The sequence below is a fragment of the Arvicola amphibius genome, chromosome 1, assembly GCF_903992535.2.
Source record: "Arvicola amphibius chromosome 1, mArvAmp1.2, whole genome shotgun sequence".
In the NCBI taxonomy this organism is placed as follows: Eukaryota; Metazoa; Chordata; class Mammalia; order Rodentia; family Cricetidae; genus Arvicola; species Arvicola amphibius.
The window spans coordinates 15,288,311-15,308,902 of NC_052047.1; the positions used below are offsets into that span (position 1 = coordinate 15,288,311).

The window sequence follows — 20,592 nt, forward strand, 5'->3', positions numbered from 1 at the left end:
CCTTCAGTGATCCTAACATATTAGACTGCATTGTCAAAGACCCCCGATACAATTCAAACTTACCCATTTTTTAAAAAACTGCCAAGGCAGACATGGTGGCTCACACCTAATCCTGTCATTTAAGTTTAAGACAGAATTACATGAGTTCAAAGCCAGCCTGGGCCTTCATAGTTAATGCCAGTCCTGGCTGAATTTTAAAGATTAGATTTAGTTTAGAAAGTACTAGAATGTAAAAGAAGTAGCTTATGTAAGATTAAAAGGAAACCACAGCCCTGATCCCAGCCTTTGGGAAGTAGGGTCACGGGACCATGAGTTCAAGGTCAGCCTCAGCTATGTAACAATTTTAAGCTAGTCTAGGCTACATGACACCCTGTCTCAGTAGAACAAAAATTGGGGTTGGTGTGTATTTTCTTTTTGTTTGTTTTCGAGACAGAGTTTCTTTGTAGCATTGATGCCTATTCTGGAACTTGCTCTGTAGACCAGAGTGGCCTTGAACTCAAAGAGATCTGCCTGTCTCTGCCTCCTGAACTCAGGGATTAAAGGCGTGGGCCACCACTGCCTGGCTACCTATTTTCTTAAATAGGTGATGGATTGTTTATGAAAGAAACTGCTGAGACTTGAACTATAGATCAGTGATGAAGTAAAGTCCTGGACTAATGGGACTTTATGAACTGTATGTTTGTATATACTGTATGTCCTTAGTTGCATTATGTAATGTTTCTTCTTGAGACAGGGTCTCTCTGTATAGCCCAGTCTGGCCATAATCCGAGAAACCATCCTGTTTAATCCTTCTGAGTGTTGGAGTTACAGGCATGAATCATCATACCTGACTTTATATCACTTTTAAAGGTTGTGAATTACACATGGTTTGAGGAAATATGTTGAGTTTATGCAATTTTAGCTGGTAACAGATTCCATGGCGGGAATAGAAACACTTTATTTCTTTGGATTATCTAAAGGAATATGTATATGCATGGAAAAAGATATTATGTTTTACAAAGCTTGAGATCTATTAAGAAAGGAATTCTATTAAACATATTTTGATTCTCAACATTCAGGAGGCAGAGAAGAAATGTAGATGTGAGTGTGAGGCCAGTGAGGCCTGCATAATGTCTCAATAAATAAATAAAATTTAGTTGATTCTGAATGGCAAGATTCCTCAGTGCTTAAATGTGCTTGCCATCAAGCCTAGTTAGCCTCACTCAGTTTGATTCCTGTAACCACGAACTGGAAGAAGAAAACCACCTCCTACCAGTTGTCCCCTTACTTTTATGTGTACTATATTGTGTTTACACACACACACTTCATAGCTTGAGCATGAAGTTCCAGGGCAAGAATGGGTTGACAAATTTAGTTTATTTTATCTTGAAAAAGGCCAAAATGTGGCAAGCTTGATGTTTTAAGTGTCTAATCCTAGTGCTTGCAAGGTAGAAGGCAGGAAGTTCCTTTTTGGCTACATAGTAAGACTAAGGCCATCAGGAACCACAGAAGACCTTGAATCTAAAAGGAAGGAAGGAAAGGCTAAGAAGTATGAGGTAGGAGGGACTATTTAAAAGGTAAAGTAAGAGAAAGAAAAAGTGTGCATGCTATATTTATAATATTTTGTTTAATATGTGGGATGAGGGAAGTAAATGCTGTTAAGACTTATAACCAGACTTTTATAAATTTTTATTTCAAGAAGCAAATGTACATGCCATTAAAACCATATACTTCCAAGTTTGAGAGTTTGTTATTTTATTAAAGTGTTTCTTAGTTTATTGTTTTATATATTGTTTTTTATTTATCTTTAGATAGGGTCTCACTCTTTAGACTAAGCTGCACTTAGTCCCAGAGATCCACCTGCCTCTTTTTCCTAAATGCTGAGATTAAAGGTGTATACTAACATGCTCAGGTTTATTTTGTTTTAATTTCTTGATGTGTTTGTTTTATGTGTGGGTGTTTGAACTGCCTGGTCTCTGTGGAGGCCAAAATTCCCTGGAACAGCCAGCCTTTAGCTGCCATGTGGGTCCTGGGAATTGAACAGTGATTTTCCGCAAGATCAGCAAGCTCGCGTAATCACTGAACCCTCTTTCGTGTCCTAAAGTATTGCCGGGAAATATCATAAAGAGATTACCTAATCTTCAGACCAGGTCTTAACCATTCCTGTCATTTCATTTATTTGTCACCTTGCTTGGCTAAGGAGGAAGGCTAGGAGTCAGACACACAGTTGAAATTTCTCTATTTTATTTTTTGTTTCATGTATGCTTGTTAGCTATGAGTTCTGCCCTAATTTGCTTGAACTCATGATCTTTTCTGGCTTTGTCTTCTGGGTAGGTAGAATTACAAGTGTGCCATATTGCATTCAATATGATATCATCCATGCTGCATAGCCTCTTTTAAAACTATGAAAACCATTTATTTCTATTTATTGCTGATCAAATTGTGGAATTCAATAAAGCTTGGCATGAGATATATATTATTTCTCATGAGATTTTGATTTTGAGACTGTTGGACTTGACTAGAAGTATGTTCTAATTTTTAAGGGACCAAGAATGAGCCCTTACACAAAACTCTTGTTTTCAGAATATTTTCAAATAAAATGTGTCCAAAGCTATGCACCCCCAAGTACAACTGTGATTTTACTGAATATTAAGTTATTGATTATGAAATTATTTCAGTCATGATAATGTTTACTCACAAGTCATGTAAGTTAACTGAATATTTGCATAAATAAAATTTTGTTGATATATAAAGATTTGGTTATGGTTCCTTAAAAATACAGCTCGCCAGTTAAGAGCACTGTTGCTCTTACAAGGATCTCTCCCTTTCATACCAACATGGTGGTTCACAACTATCCAGGTCATCCAGTTCCCTCTTCTGGCCTCTAAGGGTACTAGGCATGCATGTGATGCACATACATATAGGCAAAGCAAAGCACACGTAAAATACATGAATCTAAAAAAAATCATTTTTTAAATCCCTGTCTATCTAGTTTCTGTATTGAAGCTTTTTAAAACTCCTATTGCATTTTTGTCTAACATGAGCTATGCTTGAGTGCTTATCTAGATACAGAAAAATTCCTGTATCTGGGGGAAAAACAGTCAAAATGATAATTAATGATTGCACTTCTTCCTGACTTAATTTTTGAAGTTAATTTAAGGAATTTGCTTCTGTGCCAAGCAGGTATCTCAATAAAAATTTTAAGAATGCTTTTCTCATTTTTTTTGGTAAAGTCCTTCTAAAAATATTTGATACTAAAGTAAAAAATCCCATGAATCCTGATGTCGTGAATATTTTTGTGTATAGGACAAAACTGTGGTGGAAGACACAAAATATCAGACTGATGAGCATCTGTAAAATCTAAATTCAGTGCCATCTATTGGTATATAGCATATTGATGACTGCCTAGGTTACATGAGCTATTAAGCTTAACTTGTTATGCATCAAGACTTGAATTATAGCTGAATGTAAATTATAGTTGGGCATAGCTCATTTCTGTGAGCCTAAAACTTGGAGGTTTGAAATAGGAAGATAATCTCAAGTGGAGTATAGAATGAGACTCTTGAATACTACCTCCTCCAACGCCTAAAAGAGGGAAACAAAATTAACGAAGTCGCATTTTATCTTCAATTGTCTGGAGTTACTTAAATGTTTTTCTATATTCTTACCTATTTTGGAATCCAGATAAAAGTTTCACTGTATTGATATAATAAGTAATAAGGAAATGAGGAGGAAATTAACGTTATGAAATATCGCATGCCTAGAATCCCAGCATTTGGAAGTCTGAGGCTGGAGGCTGAGTTGGATGGTGGCTACCTAGCCTGGCATGTATAACAAGACCCTATCTCAAAATACAGCAGTTGGAGAGAAGGTTTCTAACACCCACATGGCACTCGAACTCAGGTTCTGACAAACTGCCTCTAACTCAGATTCCAGGAGAATTCGTTCCTTTTTCTGGCCTCTTCAGCCCTCAAGTAAGGGAAGTCCTGATGGCAGCCTACATTCATAAAGAATAAAAAATATGCTAACACATTCAACTGCTACTTTATATGAACTACTTTCAGAAACGTTATTAAGCTTAATTTTACTGATTACTCTCATTTATTTGATATCCTGAAGTGTTACTCTATTTCTTAAACTCCTATATATAATCTGGCTGTATAAGATGAAATATTTGAAATTAAGATTTTCCTTTTGTAGGTATATATCAGTTCTTTCCGGTTTTAAACGTAATTAATTTAGGAATAATAGGTGTACTTCCTCAATGAGAGTTTTCAACCTGCCTAATAATTAGCTCATTAAAGGTTTTCATTTTTCCACAGCACTCACATATTTTGTGATCCTTTGAACTAAGTTGTGTGTGTGGCCATGTCATCTGCACGTTTTTTCTCTCACTTAGTCATGTAAATAATTTATTAGGTATTTGAGACAGTTTCTCACTGTGAAATCTTGGCTATCCTGGGATTCACTATGTAGACAAGCTGGCCTCAAACACAGAGATTCCCTCACTCCACCCTCAATCTGAGTGCTGCTGCCATGCCCTTTTTTTTTTTTTTTTTTTTTTTTTTGTTGTTTTGTTTTTTTTTTTTTTTTTTTTTTTTTTAACACACCTCCCTTTTCCCCATTTTCTTTGTATGTTTGAGACTTTGCCCTGGGTACTTGATAAAGGAGTTAAATAACTGCCTGGCCCGTGTCTGATGTTAAGTCTTCTGAGGATCCTTCCTGTGTTTTCCCTCTCAGACTCTCTTTCTTTCTGTTCACTGTGAGTCATTGTTTAAACTATACAGTCATTTTTTTACCCATGGGCTATATAACACAGGACACTAACAGTTTGGAATTTTGTTAATGTCTTGGGGGACAGAAGCAATCTTTCTGAACTTTAAGTTCTTGTGTTATCTTAAAAATATTTGTTACTTACTTCCAGTTCTTACTGTAAAAATGGAGTGGGCCTTCTCATTTTCGTAACTAACTTTACTTCCTTAAGGAATTTGACAACTCTCCTTGCTCAGCTTAAAAATATTTTTTTATTTCTTAAAATGTATAGTTTAATAAGCTTTGTAAAAGTAGCTTGAACTTAAATTCAAATCAACTCTGTATTATAATTAACAAGATCCTGTAGAATAACAGATATTCACTTTGTAAACCTGAGATTATGGAATAGAGCACTTGTGGAAAGTGATGCTTTTAATTAATAGTAAATTTATGCTTTATAATGAGGGATAATATATATTGACCACCTAAAATTTTTTGTGGTTTTCTTTTTTAAATTTTGTATATTTTTGTGTATTTAAGTTAGACTAGTCCCCGAAGGAGGTTTTTTAAAGCTTTATAACCTAAATCTATTGTTGAGTTGCTTACACTTAAAAGAGATGACGTAGGCCATGTGTATTTAACAGTCTCATTCAGAGCTTTTTGATGAGGTTCGAGCAGTTTGCTGTCTAGAAAGCCCATCTCTGGTCACCAGTTAGGTTTAGCCATCAGAAAGTTGTGTTTCTGAGCTTTTGTTGCCTTTCTCTGAAATCAGACGTGGTTCCTTTTCTTTCTTTTTCTAAAAATATAAAACTTGGAATGAAGATCATGTACTGACGTCCAGAGCTGTCACTCACTGCAGTTTCATGTCCTTCTCCACTGTTGTAGTTGGCGCACCTCCCTTGTGGCCATCCCTGACCTCTGCAGTCAGTGGCTCTTCTGCAGAGCAGCTCTTGCGGCTCCCTCTCCATCACTGACTAGTAGGCTTTTCTCATTTCTTGACTCTTGATCAATTTCACTTTTTGTCTTTTAGTTTTTTGTAATGGAGTTTGACTTTCACAGTTATTGGGAGGGTATGACTTCTTGTATTATGTAAATATTATTGTATAAGAGCACTATAAATATTTAAATCTGTTATTAGTGATAGTCTTTGAATATTTGAAGTTATAGCTGTTGTCATTTCTTCAACGTTCAGTTAGTGGAATGTATTCTGGACAAAATATTACATGTAGATTGAGAATGATAATATAGCATAAATTCATAAAGTTTTCAAGAATTTAGTGGACTGGCCACGATGCGCCAAATCTTAAATCTCAGTGCTTGAGAGGAGGAGGTGGGTGGACCTCTGAGTTCAAGGCCCACTTGGTCTATATAGTGAGAGCCTGTCTCAAAAACACACCAAAGATATTTTTTCTTTTTTAGTGTGGCAATAGAGATATAAACATATTATCAAGGATAAAAATGACTTGTGCTTTCAGTGCGACTAATATAAAAACCACAAAGGAAAAATAGAGACATATTTTAGACCATTTTTAGTTGTCTCATTAAAAAGTAAAAAGAACAAAATATGGTGGCACACTCTTTTAATCCCATGCTCAGGAAACAGGTGGATCTCTGTGGTCTACATAGGAAGTTCTAGGTAGTCAGGGCTTCAAAGTGAGACACTCCCTCCTGACCCCGCGCCCCCCCCCCCCCCCAAAAAAAGAAGAAAACCTACCCCAATTCCTTTTCCAAGGCCTGCCTGGTCTACATACAGAGCTCCAAGAGAGGACTACAGAGATCCAGTCTCATGTTCCAATTTAAAAAAAAAAGCAAGTCCACCATAAAAAGGAATGAGTTATAAAGCTGTTTTTTTTTTTGTTTTTTTTTTTTTTCCTGGAGATTTATGTCATAGGTTAAGTCTTGAAAATTGGTGTGTATGTTGAGTTTATAGTTAAATGAGCACATCATTTGCTTTACCTGAGGATGGTTTTGGTGTTGAAAAGCCTTCATGACAGAGGCTTCTCCCCCAGACTTTTGTCATCCTGTTATAATACTTTTCAATTTTATATATGAATTATATTGGAAATACCTTTATTTATATTTAAATGTTACTGCATAACTGAAAAGGTACATTCACATGTTCATTTTTCCAGACTACCTAAAGCACTTTCTAGTAGTTAGATTAATTAATTAAATGATTAATTAAGTTAAAGATTATCTTAAAAGCCAGGCTTGGTGCTATTCACATGTATTTCCCTCATTCATGAGTAATTAGTGCGAATGATTGGAGACCCTCTTGAGATACATAGTGAGATCCTGTCTCAAAAAGAAACAAAGTGGTATAAGTCCCTTAGTCCCTGCTAGCCATGTTCATTCACACATTTGTCCAGAAGTTAAATCATGCAATATCCTAGCACAGTTACAATCTTCATTTTTCAATTTATAGTGTATTCCACATTTTGTTCCTTAAAGAATTTAGGATCTTTATTTTTAAACACATCTAAGTTACTTGAAAACAGTTGTTTATTTATTAATTTGTTTTTTTTTTTGTTTTTTGTTTTTGTTTGTTTGTTGAGGCCAGTCTTTTTTGTAGCAACCCTGACTGTCCTGGAACTAGCTTTTTCAGCTGGCTGGCCTAGAACTCAGAGATCCTACTCCCTCTACCTCCTGAGTGCTGGAATTAAGCATGTTTGAAACCACGCTTGGCTCAATTTTTGTATATGAAAAGGCTTGCTTTTCAGCTTGATTTTTTTTTTTTTTTAATGGGTCCAACACAACTCATTTGGTCTCTGCACAGAGGATTCTCCATGATTTTCTCCATGTTGTGGAAGTTGCTGCTCTAGCTGGTAGGGCCTGTGTTCCTGGTCTTGGTGTACCTGATCTACTGCTGCCCTCTGATAATTTCCTCTTGTCCATGGGCTGTTGAGCATCAGCTGAAGACACCAGAGGAATTCTCTTCTGATCTCCAGAACAATCTGGATAGTCCTTTCCTTTTCACACTCTCTTCTCAGCTAGGCCCTGGACACCTGCCATTCCTACATTTTATGTTTTTGTCTTTAAGAATCACTCTTCTGTATGCCTGTCTATGCATTCCAAAGTGTGTGTGTGTGTGTTACACACATTAGGTTAGGCGTGCTAATACGCTTATAGTAGCAATAGAGAGGCAGAGGCTGAAGGAACAGTGTAAGGTCAAGGTCATCCTGGGGTACAGTGAGGTTCTATCCCAAAAATGTAAACGAATTTATTTGAAATAGAAACAGATGTTACTCTATTAATATGTGACAGCAAAATTGAATTCACACTTTTTCCCTCAATTTTATACTTGAAATTAGCATATGATAGAAAACAATCCTTTTTCTTCCTTTGGTGTCATTAATAATTGTTTATAAAGTTTGAATATTATTTGTATACCTAGAAAGGTCACTAAAGTTAGGCATATGGAGCAGATTTGAAATTTCAGTATTCCAGTGGTAGTGTCAATGAAGGACAAACAGTTCAAGGTCATCCTCTGCTGAGGCAGACCCAAGCTGGAAAGCTTCAGAACCACTACCACCAAAAAAGGAAAAAGGAAAAAACAAACCATGAATTGACTTCTTATTGGTGAGACTGGCAATAAACCATATACCATCCAAATGCTTTGTGTAAGCCTGGCTTGGTGGCATGCATTTATAATCCTAGAAATCAATAAGAAGCCTGAGGCAGGAAGATGACTCGTTTTATCTAGGCTTGGTCCACATGGTTTGAGGTCTTGATGTAACATAGGGAGGCACATATGTATCTGTGTTTTTGACATTAACACTGGATGGCTATTTAAATGAACTGGTTAAACTAATGGCTTTTCTTTTCTCTCGTTCTAGACTGAGAGTAATCATGATACTGCACTAACGCTTGCCTGTGCTGGTGGCCATGAGGAACTGGTACAAACACTACTAGAAAGAGGAGCTAGTATTGAACATCGAGACAAGAAAGGTAGCCCTTATTTTTGTTAGTTTTACTTTATAGAAGTTTTGTGGGAAATATGAATTTAGACACAATTAGTTTTTATCCACATGTTGGTGCTTAATTATATTGAAAAACAGTTGCTACTCTTTCTTTGCTTAGCATGTTGTAAGCAGATCTTTTTGCTCTTTTTTTGTTTAGGTTTTACTCCACTCATTTTGGCTGCTACAGCTGGTCATGTTGGCGTTGTAGAAATATTGCTGGATAATGGTGCAGACATTGAAGCCCAATCGGAAAGAACCAAGGACACACCACTCTCCTTGGCTTGTTCTGGGGGCAGACAGGAGGTAGCATTTGCTCTTAGTGCAATTTCTTTTCTGTTTAGCAAATACGTATGTACTCATGTATTTGTTTTTCATACAGAAACATTTTGCCTCTTATATTTATCAGTGACTTAAATTACTACGTATTAGCAAGAGTAGGGCTAGTCTAATATTCCCCATAAAGCCACAAATGTAAACATACAGTCTTGTTCATCTAAAAGTAGAATCCTTTGTGTTGCGTTTGTCTTTAGAGAAAGATTAAGCCATTCTAGATGAGATGTACTGTGCTTGTGTATACTAATGCTTCATGTTCTAGAACGTTAGACCAATGACAGACTCAAGAAAATCGAACTGTGAAGTTACCAGTTTTATGTCTAATAGCATTTAATAATTAGCTGGTTAACCTAGCTTCCCCCCCCCCCCCCAAACATCTCTACAGGGAATATAGGCTAAATAAGTCAATTGTAGTATCAGAATTTACCAATCTTAGATCTAGCAATCACCCTTTCATCCATGTTAATTTCCCATTCACCTTTAAAATGGGTTATTGAACAGCACGGGTAACTCCAGATCTCTACATGGAAGGAAGGAAAGGACTTTCTAATGTAGTTCTTTAGTACTTTTTGATCCCTACATGTTCACTGTGGTACATGTACCTGTATTTGATCCCATATAACACACAATAATAAAAATCAAAACATTTTTTTAAAATTCATCCTTTTCTCGATCCCTAGGTAACTAACTATGTTTTCAGAACAAACTAGTAAAAGATATTTTTATAGTTCCTATCCAAGAGTGGGAAATGTTAAAAAAAAAATGGCACAAATAATATATAAAAGATTACAGCTTCTTTGCATTATAGATTAAAAACAAAGGCATGATACACACATGGACTGTTTCATGGTAAGTTTGTATTTAGGCTAATCCTATGTCCCTTTCTCCTTGTATGCATATACAACGTTTCATGCTTGTGGTGATAACATAGCACCTGTTCCGTTGTATTGCTCCTTTCTGATTGTTTCATCTGTAATTCACAGTGGAGGTGGAGAAAGTCTTAAAAATGAGCAGGATGTGGAGGCCCATGCTTTTAATCTCTGCATTCTGTATTCGGAGGCAGGCAGATCTCTTAGTTGGAGACCAACTTGTTCTTCATAGAGAGCTCTAGTCCAGTCAGGGAGACAATGCCCTTAATAAACAAAACAACAACAATAAAATTGGAACCTTTCTTTGTCACTGTTCCATTGCTGTGAAAAGATGTCCTGACCACAGCAGCTCTTATAAAGAGCATTTCATTGTAGGCTAGCTTACAGTTTCAGAGATTTAGTTCATTATGGTCACAGCAGGGATCATAGTGGCATGCAGGCAGACATTGTGCTGGAGAAATAGTTTGAGAATTGTAGATCAGGATCCATGGGTAGCAAGAAGAAAGAGAGATTCTGGACTTCTGAAACCTGAAAGGTCGCCGTCAGGGATACACTTCCTCCAACAAGTACACACCTCCTAATCCTTCTCAATTAACATCAGTCCCTTATGACAAGTATTCAAATATATGAGCTTATGGGGACCATTTTATTCAAACCACCACACTAGATTCCTATCCATTTCACATTAAACTATGAGGATGGATGATAGAAATTTTTGAGGCTAAGTACTACTTTAAATTTTTCATTATGATTTAGCTTTTAATAGTATTTTTTCACACACTGACAAATAGTTTAATTTTAAATCAAATAAATAAGGTAACTTCATTTAAAAGCAGTAAGCCACACTTTTGAGTGTTTTATATCTAAAATCAAACATGTGGGATGGAGATACAATCATCAGTAAATATGATTGACTAGCATGTTCTAAGGGGTTCATCATCCTTGGCAACACAAGGAACTAACCAAGCCAAGATAACTTAAGATTCTACTTTCTGGTATGAAACTTTGCCTAGAAACACATTGCTTCCATTTGGTGTCATTATAACAGGTATTGTGAAATAGTTGGTATGATTAGGAAAGTCAGTTCAATATAAAATTACAGAAAAATTACAGAAAAAATGAATTTTTCAAGCATTTATTTATTACATGACAAATGCTATGAAACTCTCAAGCCGTTTAGAATAGACATGCTAGCTCATGCCTACTGGCTAGAGCCTGGGCATTGAACTCAGTCAGGGCTCTGTAGAAAGACACGGACATTAAACAAAACAGTACTTAACAAGCCAACAGATGGCCCAACATGTAATGTTGATTTTTCGACACATGCTAATTAATAAATGTAGTAAGAAAAAGAAAAGCACAAGAAGCACAAGCATGGTGGCTCGTGTAAGAGTGAGCAAGATGCCACTTCTGAAAGTCGTACTCTGCCTTCCACCCACATTCCATATTCCCTCAGTGTATAGAAATTTACAGTAAATAAATAAAACGTAAAACCACGTAGTCTTGCTAGCTTTAATCGAAGTAATGTTTAGCTTTATCTAAACATGATTTTAACTGATATATCTCTGAATGGCCAAAAAGCACTTAATGCACAATAATTTGGCTCTCAGAGAAATGCTCTTGAGACCCAGAAGATTAACAGCCAGAACTCCTGTATTGTTGCTAGTACAGCTGCTCTTGGAATCAGTTTGCCAGCATCTTAAAAAGTAATGCACCCAAGATTCTGTTACGAATTCAAATGTGATGCTGTGCCCACAGCCACAGAATAATATTAAGGTTGTTAAGGTAAAACATGGGAACATTTTTTCAACTCTTCTGTAACAACAAGCAAATAATGATTGCCAGGTGTCATGGTGCACACCATTAATCTCAGCGCTTGGGAGGGGGAGGCAGTCAGATCTCTGAATTTGCTGCCAGCCTAATTTAAATAGTGAGGCCATGTCTCAAATTCTAGAGCATTCATGTGTACATATAAAGTGAATCTCATCTCATGTTTTCCTTTATAACTATATGATAAAAGTAACAAAAGTTTTCATTTTTAAATGACGTCCAACAACATTTGAGGTCTAAATCTTTTGTGAGTATTCGTTAGATTTCTTACGCTTGTTTGTTTATTAACTTGAGAGCTTTCTGTTGTCTGTTGACTTCTAAGAACCTTGTTGCCTAAAACTATAAAGAAGAGTTTCCCCATTTCGTTATATACCAGGCAAAAGACCCAGAAATACACTTCTGAAATTTTTGTGGCTTTAGAAAGTATAATTCCCACCTTTTATTTATTTATTTTTTCCCTACTAGGTGGTGGAGCTGTTGTTAGCTCGGGGTGCAAATAAAGAACACAGGAATGTTTCTGATTACACACCTCTAAGCCTGGCTGCTTCTGGTGGCTACGTAAACATCATCAAAATACTGCTAAATGCAGGAGCCGAGATCAATTCTAGGCAAGTTTTATTTGTTTGTTTGTTTGTTTGTTTTTGTCTGTAGACACTTTATTAAGAATATTGTGGTAAATTTTTGGAACTGCTATTTTAGTGGTATAACATTTTTATAAAGTTATAAAATTTAAAATATTTATTCAGGAATTCAGAATGTTGCTATAACTGAAAATTACAAACTACTGTTTCTTAGGGAGCTAAAGGAAATCTTTGTTAGTGTTTATTAAAGAGTTAGATATTTGCTTCATCATCATAGGATGAGACTCCACTTCCTAGCTGGTTATTTGGCATCTGCTAAAAGGAAGTTTTAGTAGTATCTCAAAAGATGCAAGGACTGAGAAAAGTAGTTAAAATTTTAAACAATCGTACAGAAACAAAAAGTTTTAGACAGACTTAGTAGGTGGGTCCACTGCTGTAATTAAAGTGCTTGGGAGGTTGAGGCAGAAGAATTGCGAGTTCAGGGTCATTCTCAGCTAGAAGCTAGCTAGCCTGGACTATAGGATACTCTTTCTCAAAAGAACAGGAGAGAAATTTTTATATTCATTTTTTTTTAAATCATTGCCGTTTCTCTGCTGTGGCACACATTGTTTCCTTTTGTTTCCCCGTTATTTTTCACCCCCAGAACTGGTAGCAAATTGGGCATTTCTCCACTGATGTTAGCAGCTATGAATGGGCATACAGCTGCAGTTAAGCTCCTCTTAGACATGGGCTCTGACATAAATGCCCAAATAGAAACCAATCGGAACACTGCCCTTACCTTAGCCTGCTTCCAAGGAAGAACTGAAGTCGTTAGTCTTCTGCTCGATAGAAAAGCAAACGTTGAACACAGAGCTAAGGTAAGAAAGATGCTGAAACTCACCATTTGTCAGAGCTTTGTCATGGAGACAAAATACCTATCTGAGAGAAAGGGTTTTAGACATGAAAGAACAGGTTTATTGTAGAAGTTATGATTTTATGACTTTCTATCACATTAATCCATATGTTTGAAGTCATTTATGAAGCTACTTGGGCATACGCTTTTTAAAGTATTATTGATAGGTTAATTAGCTGAAAACAATGCGATTATTTTGAAAGGACAGGAAACATGGACTGTCATTCACACATTGGACTTGGATCTTATTCAAATTCTTTTCATGATACCTCTGATTTTAGGTAAATAAATGTTTTAATTAAATATAACTCACAACAACTGTCAGTACAAATTTATGAAGCTGTAGAAACTATACCATGTTGCTCCCGAGATTGTTAACATTGTTAACATTTTGGCTATTTCTGGTCTCTTCCATAGTTTTTTTTTTTTATTGTTTTTTTTTTTTATTTATTTATTTTCCATTAAACCTAGACTGGCCTCACACCACTAATGGAAGCAGCCTCTGGTGGGTATGCAGAGGTGGGCCGAGTTCTTTTGGACAAAGGTGCTGATGTTAATGCCCCTCCAGTGCCCTCCTCAAGAGATACAGCTTTAACCATAGCCGCAGATAAAGGGCATTATAAATTTTGCGAACTTCTTATTGGCAGGTATGTTATGAGCATATCCTTTGTTTATGAATGTAAGTGCTAATCATTTCCTGGGCACTCTCACTGTGTACAAAATAAAATGTAATTCTGTAACCTATATTTTCTGTTCTTCCACTGCTTTAGTCTCTAAGTTGATAGTAACTATTCAGTATCAGACAGGATGAAAGGCAGCTGTTACTTTTAGTTACTTAGTAGCCGCCTGCTAGGTTTTAAGAAAAATGCTTGTCAGTGACTAAGTAGCTGTGCTTGTAGTGGCACATGCCTTTAATTGCAGCTCTTAGGGGACAGAGGCAGGTAGATCTGTGATTTAGAGCTGGGCTGGTCTACATAATGAATTCCAGGACAGCCAGCGTTGATCATATCTTAAAATAAAATAAAATAAAATCTTAGCTGGGCAGTGGTGACATATACATTTAATCCCAGCACTCAGAAGACAGAGGCAGGTGGATCTCTGTGAGTTGGAGGCCAGCCCGGTCTACAAGAGCTGATTTCAGTACAGGCTCCAAAGCTACAGAGAAACCCGGTCTTGAAAAAAACCAATAAAATAAAATCTTAAAGATTTTTGTAGGCATCCCACATACCTAACATTTGATTCTGGACACTAAAGCTTTTCCCCCCTCTGTATACTGTAAATACGTGGATACAAAATATCTGAGTTGTAATTCAGAGTTACAGAGTCATTTCTAAATAAGGGAAACATACTTGAATATATAGATATTTAATTTGATAGTAATGATAGAAATTCAAATAAAAGTTCTCTGTAATACAATTCTTTAAAAAATGCTTTCATCCTTGAGTATTTATTTTCCTCTTTACATTTTCACCGCAGTTGATTTTTTTCTACTGCTGTCCCTGTCATTCCACCTCATGTAAGCAAGTGCTGTCTGTCATTCGTTTCCAGGGGAGCTCATATCGATGTGCGTAACAAGAAGGGGAATACTCCGCTGTGGCTAGCAGCAAATGGTGGACACCTGGATGTGGTTCAGCTACTGGTGCAAGCAGGTGCAGATGTAGATGCAGCAGATAACCGCAAGATAACACCTCTCATGGCCGCATTTAGAAAGGTAGCACACCTCATCCTCATTCGTGTGCACTGCACATGCTGATCTGTGCTAGGGAGAGCTTGGCTTAGTGTTTATTTTAGTAATACTGTGTGCAAACAAAATGCTCTACTGGCAAACCAATTAGATCTAGTATTTCAGAAATTCTGTGATGTACTTTATATTGGACATCAAAACTAAGGAATCCTTTAAGAAGATCTTCTAGGATGGCCAGCCAGATAGCTCAGTGGGTAAAAGTACATGATATACAAGCCTGGCAACTTGTGAGTGAACCCTGGAACTTACATAATGGTAAAAAGAGAACCAACTCCACAAAGTTATCCTATAACCTCTACAAAATGCATGTCCTGGCATAGGCACCCATATTCATACATTACGAACATATGCATACTCAATAATAAGTAAAATAAAACAAAGATAGTGTCTTAGGATTTTTAGTGCTGTGAAGAGACACCATGACTATGGCTTCTCTTAAAGGAAAATATTTAATTGGGTGGCTTACATTTCTGAGATTTAGTCCTTTATCATCATGGTGGAACGTGGTGGCATGTAGGCAGACATGGAACTAGAGAAAGAACTGAGCATTCTACATCTTTATCTGCAGGCAACAGGAAATCAACTTTGACACTGGGTATGACTGGAGCATATATGAGACCTTAGAGCCCACCTCCACCGTGACATACTTTCTCCAAGGCCACACCAATTAATAGTGCCACTCCCTATGGGTTTATGGAGGCCACTTACAAATTACCACAGACATCTAAGCTTCACATTCAAAATCTAGTTACACTTTTAATGTTTAGATGTGTTCTTAAATTACCATTATAAAATAAACTAGGTTTCATTTTATCATTGATTTTATTTATCTAGTGGGGCTTTTGCTTGTTGTTGCTTGGTTTGGGTATTTTGCCTTGACTTTGAGACAGGATCTCATTATGCAGTTTTGACTGGTTTGGAACTTGATGTTAGTCTTGCCTCTAGAGTAGTAAGACTAAAGGTGTACACTAATAAGCATGACCTTATTGTTGGTTTTAAATATTAGGGAATAATAAATCAAAGAAAACCTCACTATTAATAGTTTATTGAAAAATTACTGTTAGAACTAGAGATAAGAATTTTAAATGAAGCAAAAGCAGCCTTTTTTCCTCTGCAGTGCTGTTGCACTGTGTGTTGATTAAATATTTGCTTTAGCACACACTGATAACAATTTAATTTTAACCTAATTTGATACTTATTTCAAGAACTATATTTGTTTACTTTTGTAGAGACACAATTTCTTGGTCTAGGCTGTCTTGAAAGTCACTATATAAGATGGGGCTTGAACCTTAGACATTCTTCCTCTGTCCTTCTAGTGGTGACACATCTATATATATTTTTTTTAAATTGTATTAAAGCATTTTAGATTGCATTACTTTAAGCAAATCCCTCATTAGGGATATAGCTTAATAAGAGAGTGCTTGTCTGGTGTGCGTGAGACAGTGGACATAATCCCCGACAACACAGAAAGCTAGTATTCAGGAAATACCTTGTACATGCTAAATCCTGGGCAGTTTTTAGTATATAAGTTACAAGACATGCTCTTTCTCTCATCCTTTCTGATTCTTGTTCTTATTTTCTTGCTGATGATTTTGTGGCTTTAGCCTGGTTTTTCTCATCTGGAAACAGGGTCTTTCTGTAGTGTTGGCTAGTCTAGAGCTAACTGTGTACACCAGTCTGGCCTCAAACTCGTAAAGTTCTGCCTGCCTCTACTTGCTGTGCTGGAAGTAACGGCGTGTACCACCACCCCCGTTACTAGCTCTTGTTCTTTGTTCCACTTTGCTTCTGGTTATCATGGACTACATGGCCACTTGCTTTTCCCTTCAGCATTCAAATCTATTCTTTCTCAGTGGTTCATTCTCTAAGCATATTGGCTGAGTCATCAAACAAGTTAGCCTTTCCTTGCTGCTCCACTGTGTGAGTATTCTCTTGACTGGTCTGCTTTTCAGTATAGCGTGTTGAAGAATCGTGTTGTTGATTGATCTTTGTCCTACATCCTGTCTGCTGACCTCTGTCAGCAACAGAGTGCTCATGTCCGTTCTCACTGCTTTCTTTGTTCATTGTGTAGTTTAAATCTCTCCTTAACAAACTTCCCATTTTATTAGATGTCATTCAGAAGTTAAGTTCTATAATCCTTCTGAAGTCCTATGTTATTGATATCAATTTTTAACAAGTACTGGTATTACAGGAATAGGCTATTAAGTCCAACAACTTCTGTGTTCCTACATTCCTTTTCTCCCTTCCTCTCTTTCTTTTTAATGAATGTTATTGGAGAGGGTGCTGTATGAGTTGTGGTCTAGAGGTATTTTAAAGACTGTAAGTATTCATTTAAAGACTTTAAAAAAAATAAAACAAATTAATACAAATTAAAGGGAAGAGAGAACTCAATTTTTTTACCATCTGCATTTCCATTATTTTGGAGGCTTGGTTAGTCCCTCACAGAATAGTTTCAAGACTGGCTAGCATAATGAATTCTTTAATTCCAGTGGAGAAAGAAGCTTGCAGAGATGAGCTGGAAGACCACCTGGTCTGTCTGTAGTGACTTCCAGGACAGTCAGGGCTACAAAAAAAGAGGGGAGATAAGGAAATACCTCAAACAGATTGGCAAAATGGCTTAGCAGGTAAAGGTACTTGTCATGCATGACTGGCAACTTGCATTTGGTGGTATCTATTTTTAGGGTCACGTGAAGGTGGTACGCTACTTGGTCAAAGAAGTCAATCAGTTCCCATCAGATTCTGAATGCATGCGGTATATAGCAACCATCACTGATAAGGTAATGTATTGCTCAAATTCACCTTATGTGTGAGCTAGGATTTCTTTTGGTTAATACAACTTTTGTGCCAATAAACTCGGCATGAGTCATAAAGTATACTATATAACAGTTTTGTTTAATATTTACGAACTTTTAAAAAGATTTACCTAGATTTGTAATGTATTCCTTTTTTGTTTTTGTTTTGTTTTTTGAGCCCTAGCTGTCCTGAAACTGTCAGAGATCCCTGTCTCTGCCCCCAAGTGCTGGGATTAAATGCGGATGCCACCGCTGCCCAGCCGATGTCGTGTATTCTTGGCTTGCCGCATGACCTAGATTCTTCCAGATCCTATCCGACATATTTTTACTTGAATTATGGCAGATGTAGCAAAGAAAAAAAAATAAGTCTGATTAGAGATCTAATTGCTATCTTCCACTATCATTTTATGCTTATGGTGTGTGTGTGTGTGTGTGTCTACCCATATTCCTTTGGAAATGAAAAGGCCAACAAATGTAAATAATGTTGCATAATAATTAATCAGCTTCCCTTTTTAATTTATTGCCTTGCCTTACTTTGGATGTCTATGGCAGGTTTTTTTTTGTTGAGAGTTGAGGTTGATTAAAATTTATTTTATCTTGGATTTTCAAGACAGGGTTTCTCAGTATAGGACTTGATGTCCTTAACTCAGTTTGTAAACTGTATTAATCCTGAATTCAAAAATCTGCCTACCTCTCCCACTGTCATCCCTGGAGAAAATACTGTTTGCTTTTTGCTTTTTTGAGACGGGCTTTGGAGCCTGTCCTATAGCTAGCTCTTGTAGACCCAGGCTGGCCTCGAACTCAGAGAGCCACCTGCCTCTGCCTTCCGAGTGCTGGGATTAAAGGCATGAGCCACCACCGCCTGGTGCTTTTTGGTTTTTCAAGACAGAGTGTATCTGCGGCTATTCTCATACTTAGAGATCTGCCTGCCTCTGCTTTCCGAGTGCTGGAGGTGTGCCACTACCTAATATTTTTTACTGATACTGATAATTAAAGGAATATTCCTATGCTCTTTATTTTGAGACTTTACATATATGTTTACATATATGCTTTACATATCTGTTGACATTGACCTCATTTGTAGGAAAAAATTTATTGTTATGTTGAATGCCTTTTTTGATTTATTTATATTATTCATGATTGTTTTGCTTATGGTTTTATGTATACTGTGCATATGCAATATGCTTGAGTTCTATATTTTAAGTGTGTATTTTGAAAATAGGAAGCTCTTTCTCATTTTTTTTTTTTTTTGGAAATGTGGTTTGTTATCTACACATCACTTCTTCCCAAATAAACCCCTCCCCCAATCCCTGGCCTAATGTTCATTTTTAAGTACTTTAATGAAGGCTATGTTTTTCAGAGTAAATGTGGTGGAAATGTCTCCAACTTGTCGTTGCAGGAGATGTTAAAGAAGTGTCATCTTTGTATGGAGTCAATCGTACAAGCCAAAGACAGGCAGGCTGCTGAAGCGAATAAGAATGCCAGCATACTGCTGGAGGAGCTAGACCTGGAAAAGGTAATGGAAGTCTTTTACATGGAGCCCATTCTTTATCATTTTGCTGTTTCTCTCCTACATGTATTGTCTCCGTGGTGTTTAGTTTTGTTCTCTATTAACATGCATTACTTAGCATAGTGATCACACACTTAACCAAATTTGATTTCTAGTACCACGGGAAGAAAGTAAAAAAAAATTGTAATAATAAAATCTTATTATAGGGATCACATTGATCTGAAAGAAGGCATACATTCTATTTAGATTTTATTCTTTTTGGTTTTTCGAGACAGGGTTTCTCTGCAGCTTTAGAGCCTGTCCTGGAACTATCTCTTGTAGACCAGGCTGGTCTCGAACTCACAGAGATCCGCCTGCCTCTGCCTCCCGAGTGCTGGGATTAAAGGCGTGCGCCACCACCGCCCGGCTAGATTTTATTCTTATTTCAGTTAAAGTTCTCTTAATTCTCGGCCGGGCGGTGGTGGCGCACGCCTTTAATCCCAGCACTCGGGAGGCAGAGGCAGGTGGATCTCTGAGTTCGAGGCCAACCTGGTCTACAAGAGCTAGCTCCAGGACAGGCTCTAGAAACTACAGGGAAACCCTGTCTCAAAAAACAAAAACAAAGTTCTCTTAATTCTCAACCACAACCCTAGACTTGATTACAGATTTATCAGAGATAACCATATCTGCTGCAAGGCACAGGTGGCTAGTATAACACAGTCACTCAGAGCATTTAATGTATGTATTGGGTTTGGAGTAGCTGGGCATTTGGTGTTTTTTTTTGTTGTTGTTGTTGTTTTAAGGCAGGGTATGGATCCTAGGCCAGCCTTGAATGTGGTATGTATGTATCCTAGGCTGATTTAAAACTATAGGTTATCCATATTCAGGCTCAGGTAAGTTTTCTACTTAAGCAACTTGACGGAAAACTCACCTTGCATGCTTCTTTTTCAAACAGTAAAATTCCTGGGAAATCCCTGGCTCTTTCTTTACTCCCCTTTTTGCCTATTTATTCTCACTACCTGTATGACCCAGGTTGTCTCAGAAATAGTCATTGTAACAGGAAAATAATTAGATCTAAATTCTTCTATCAACCTTTTTGTTTTTTAAGATTTGTTTTCCTTGTGTGTATATACACATGTATCAGGTGCCTGCACAAGCCAGAAGGCATCAGAGGCCCCGGAGCTGTAGTTACAAGCATTTTCGAACTACCTGCTGTGGGTGCTTGTCGGGGACCTGTTTCGACAAGTATACCACTTACCCTGGTAGGGATATGGGGATTAGAAATATAAGAGAACGAAGAAGTGAGTGAAATTAACAAACATAAGCTTAGGGATAATATCAAGAGGGAGCTTCTGTGGATACTGAAATTGCC

At 37.0% G+C, this 20,592-nt stretch overlaps 1 protein-coding gene across 6 annotated transcripts in view; it reads left to right on the plus strand.

The window, feature by feature from the left end:
• Ankrd17 (ankyrin repeat domain 17) overlaps positions 1-20,592 on the plus strand; it is a 142,512-nt gene that overhangs the window by 89,178 nt on the left and 32,742 nt on the right. For all 6 annotated transcript variants that reach the window (XM_038319072.1, XM_038319080.1, XM_038319102.1 and 3 more), the window contains 8 exons: positions 8,568-8,679; positions 8,851-8,996; positions 12,191-12,333; positions 12,950-13,163; positions 13,670-13,845; positions 14,747-14,909; positions 17,621-17,716; positions 19,131-19,247. In XM_038319072.1, the coding sequence (XP_038175000.1) occupies positions 8,568-8,679; positions 8,851-8,996; positions 12,191-12,333; positions 12,950-13,163; positions 13,670-13,845; positions 14,747-14,909; positions 17,621-17,716; positions 19,131-19,247 (1,167 nt within the window). The remainder of the gene's footprint in view (positions 1-8,567; positions 8,680-8,850; positions 8,997-12,190; positions 12,334-12,949; positions 13,164-13,669; positions 13,846-14,746; positions 14,910-17,620; positions 17,717-19,130; positions 19,248-20,592) is intronic.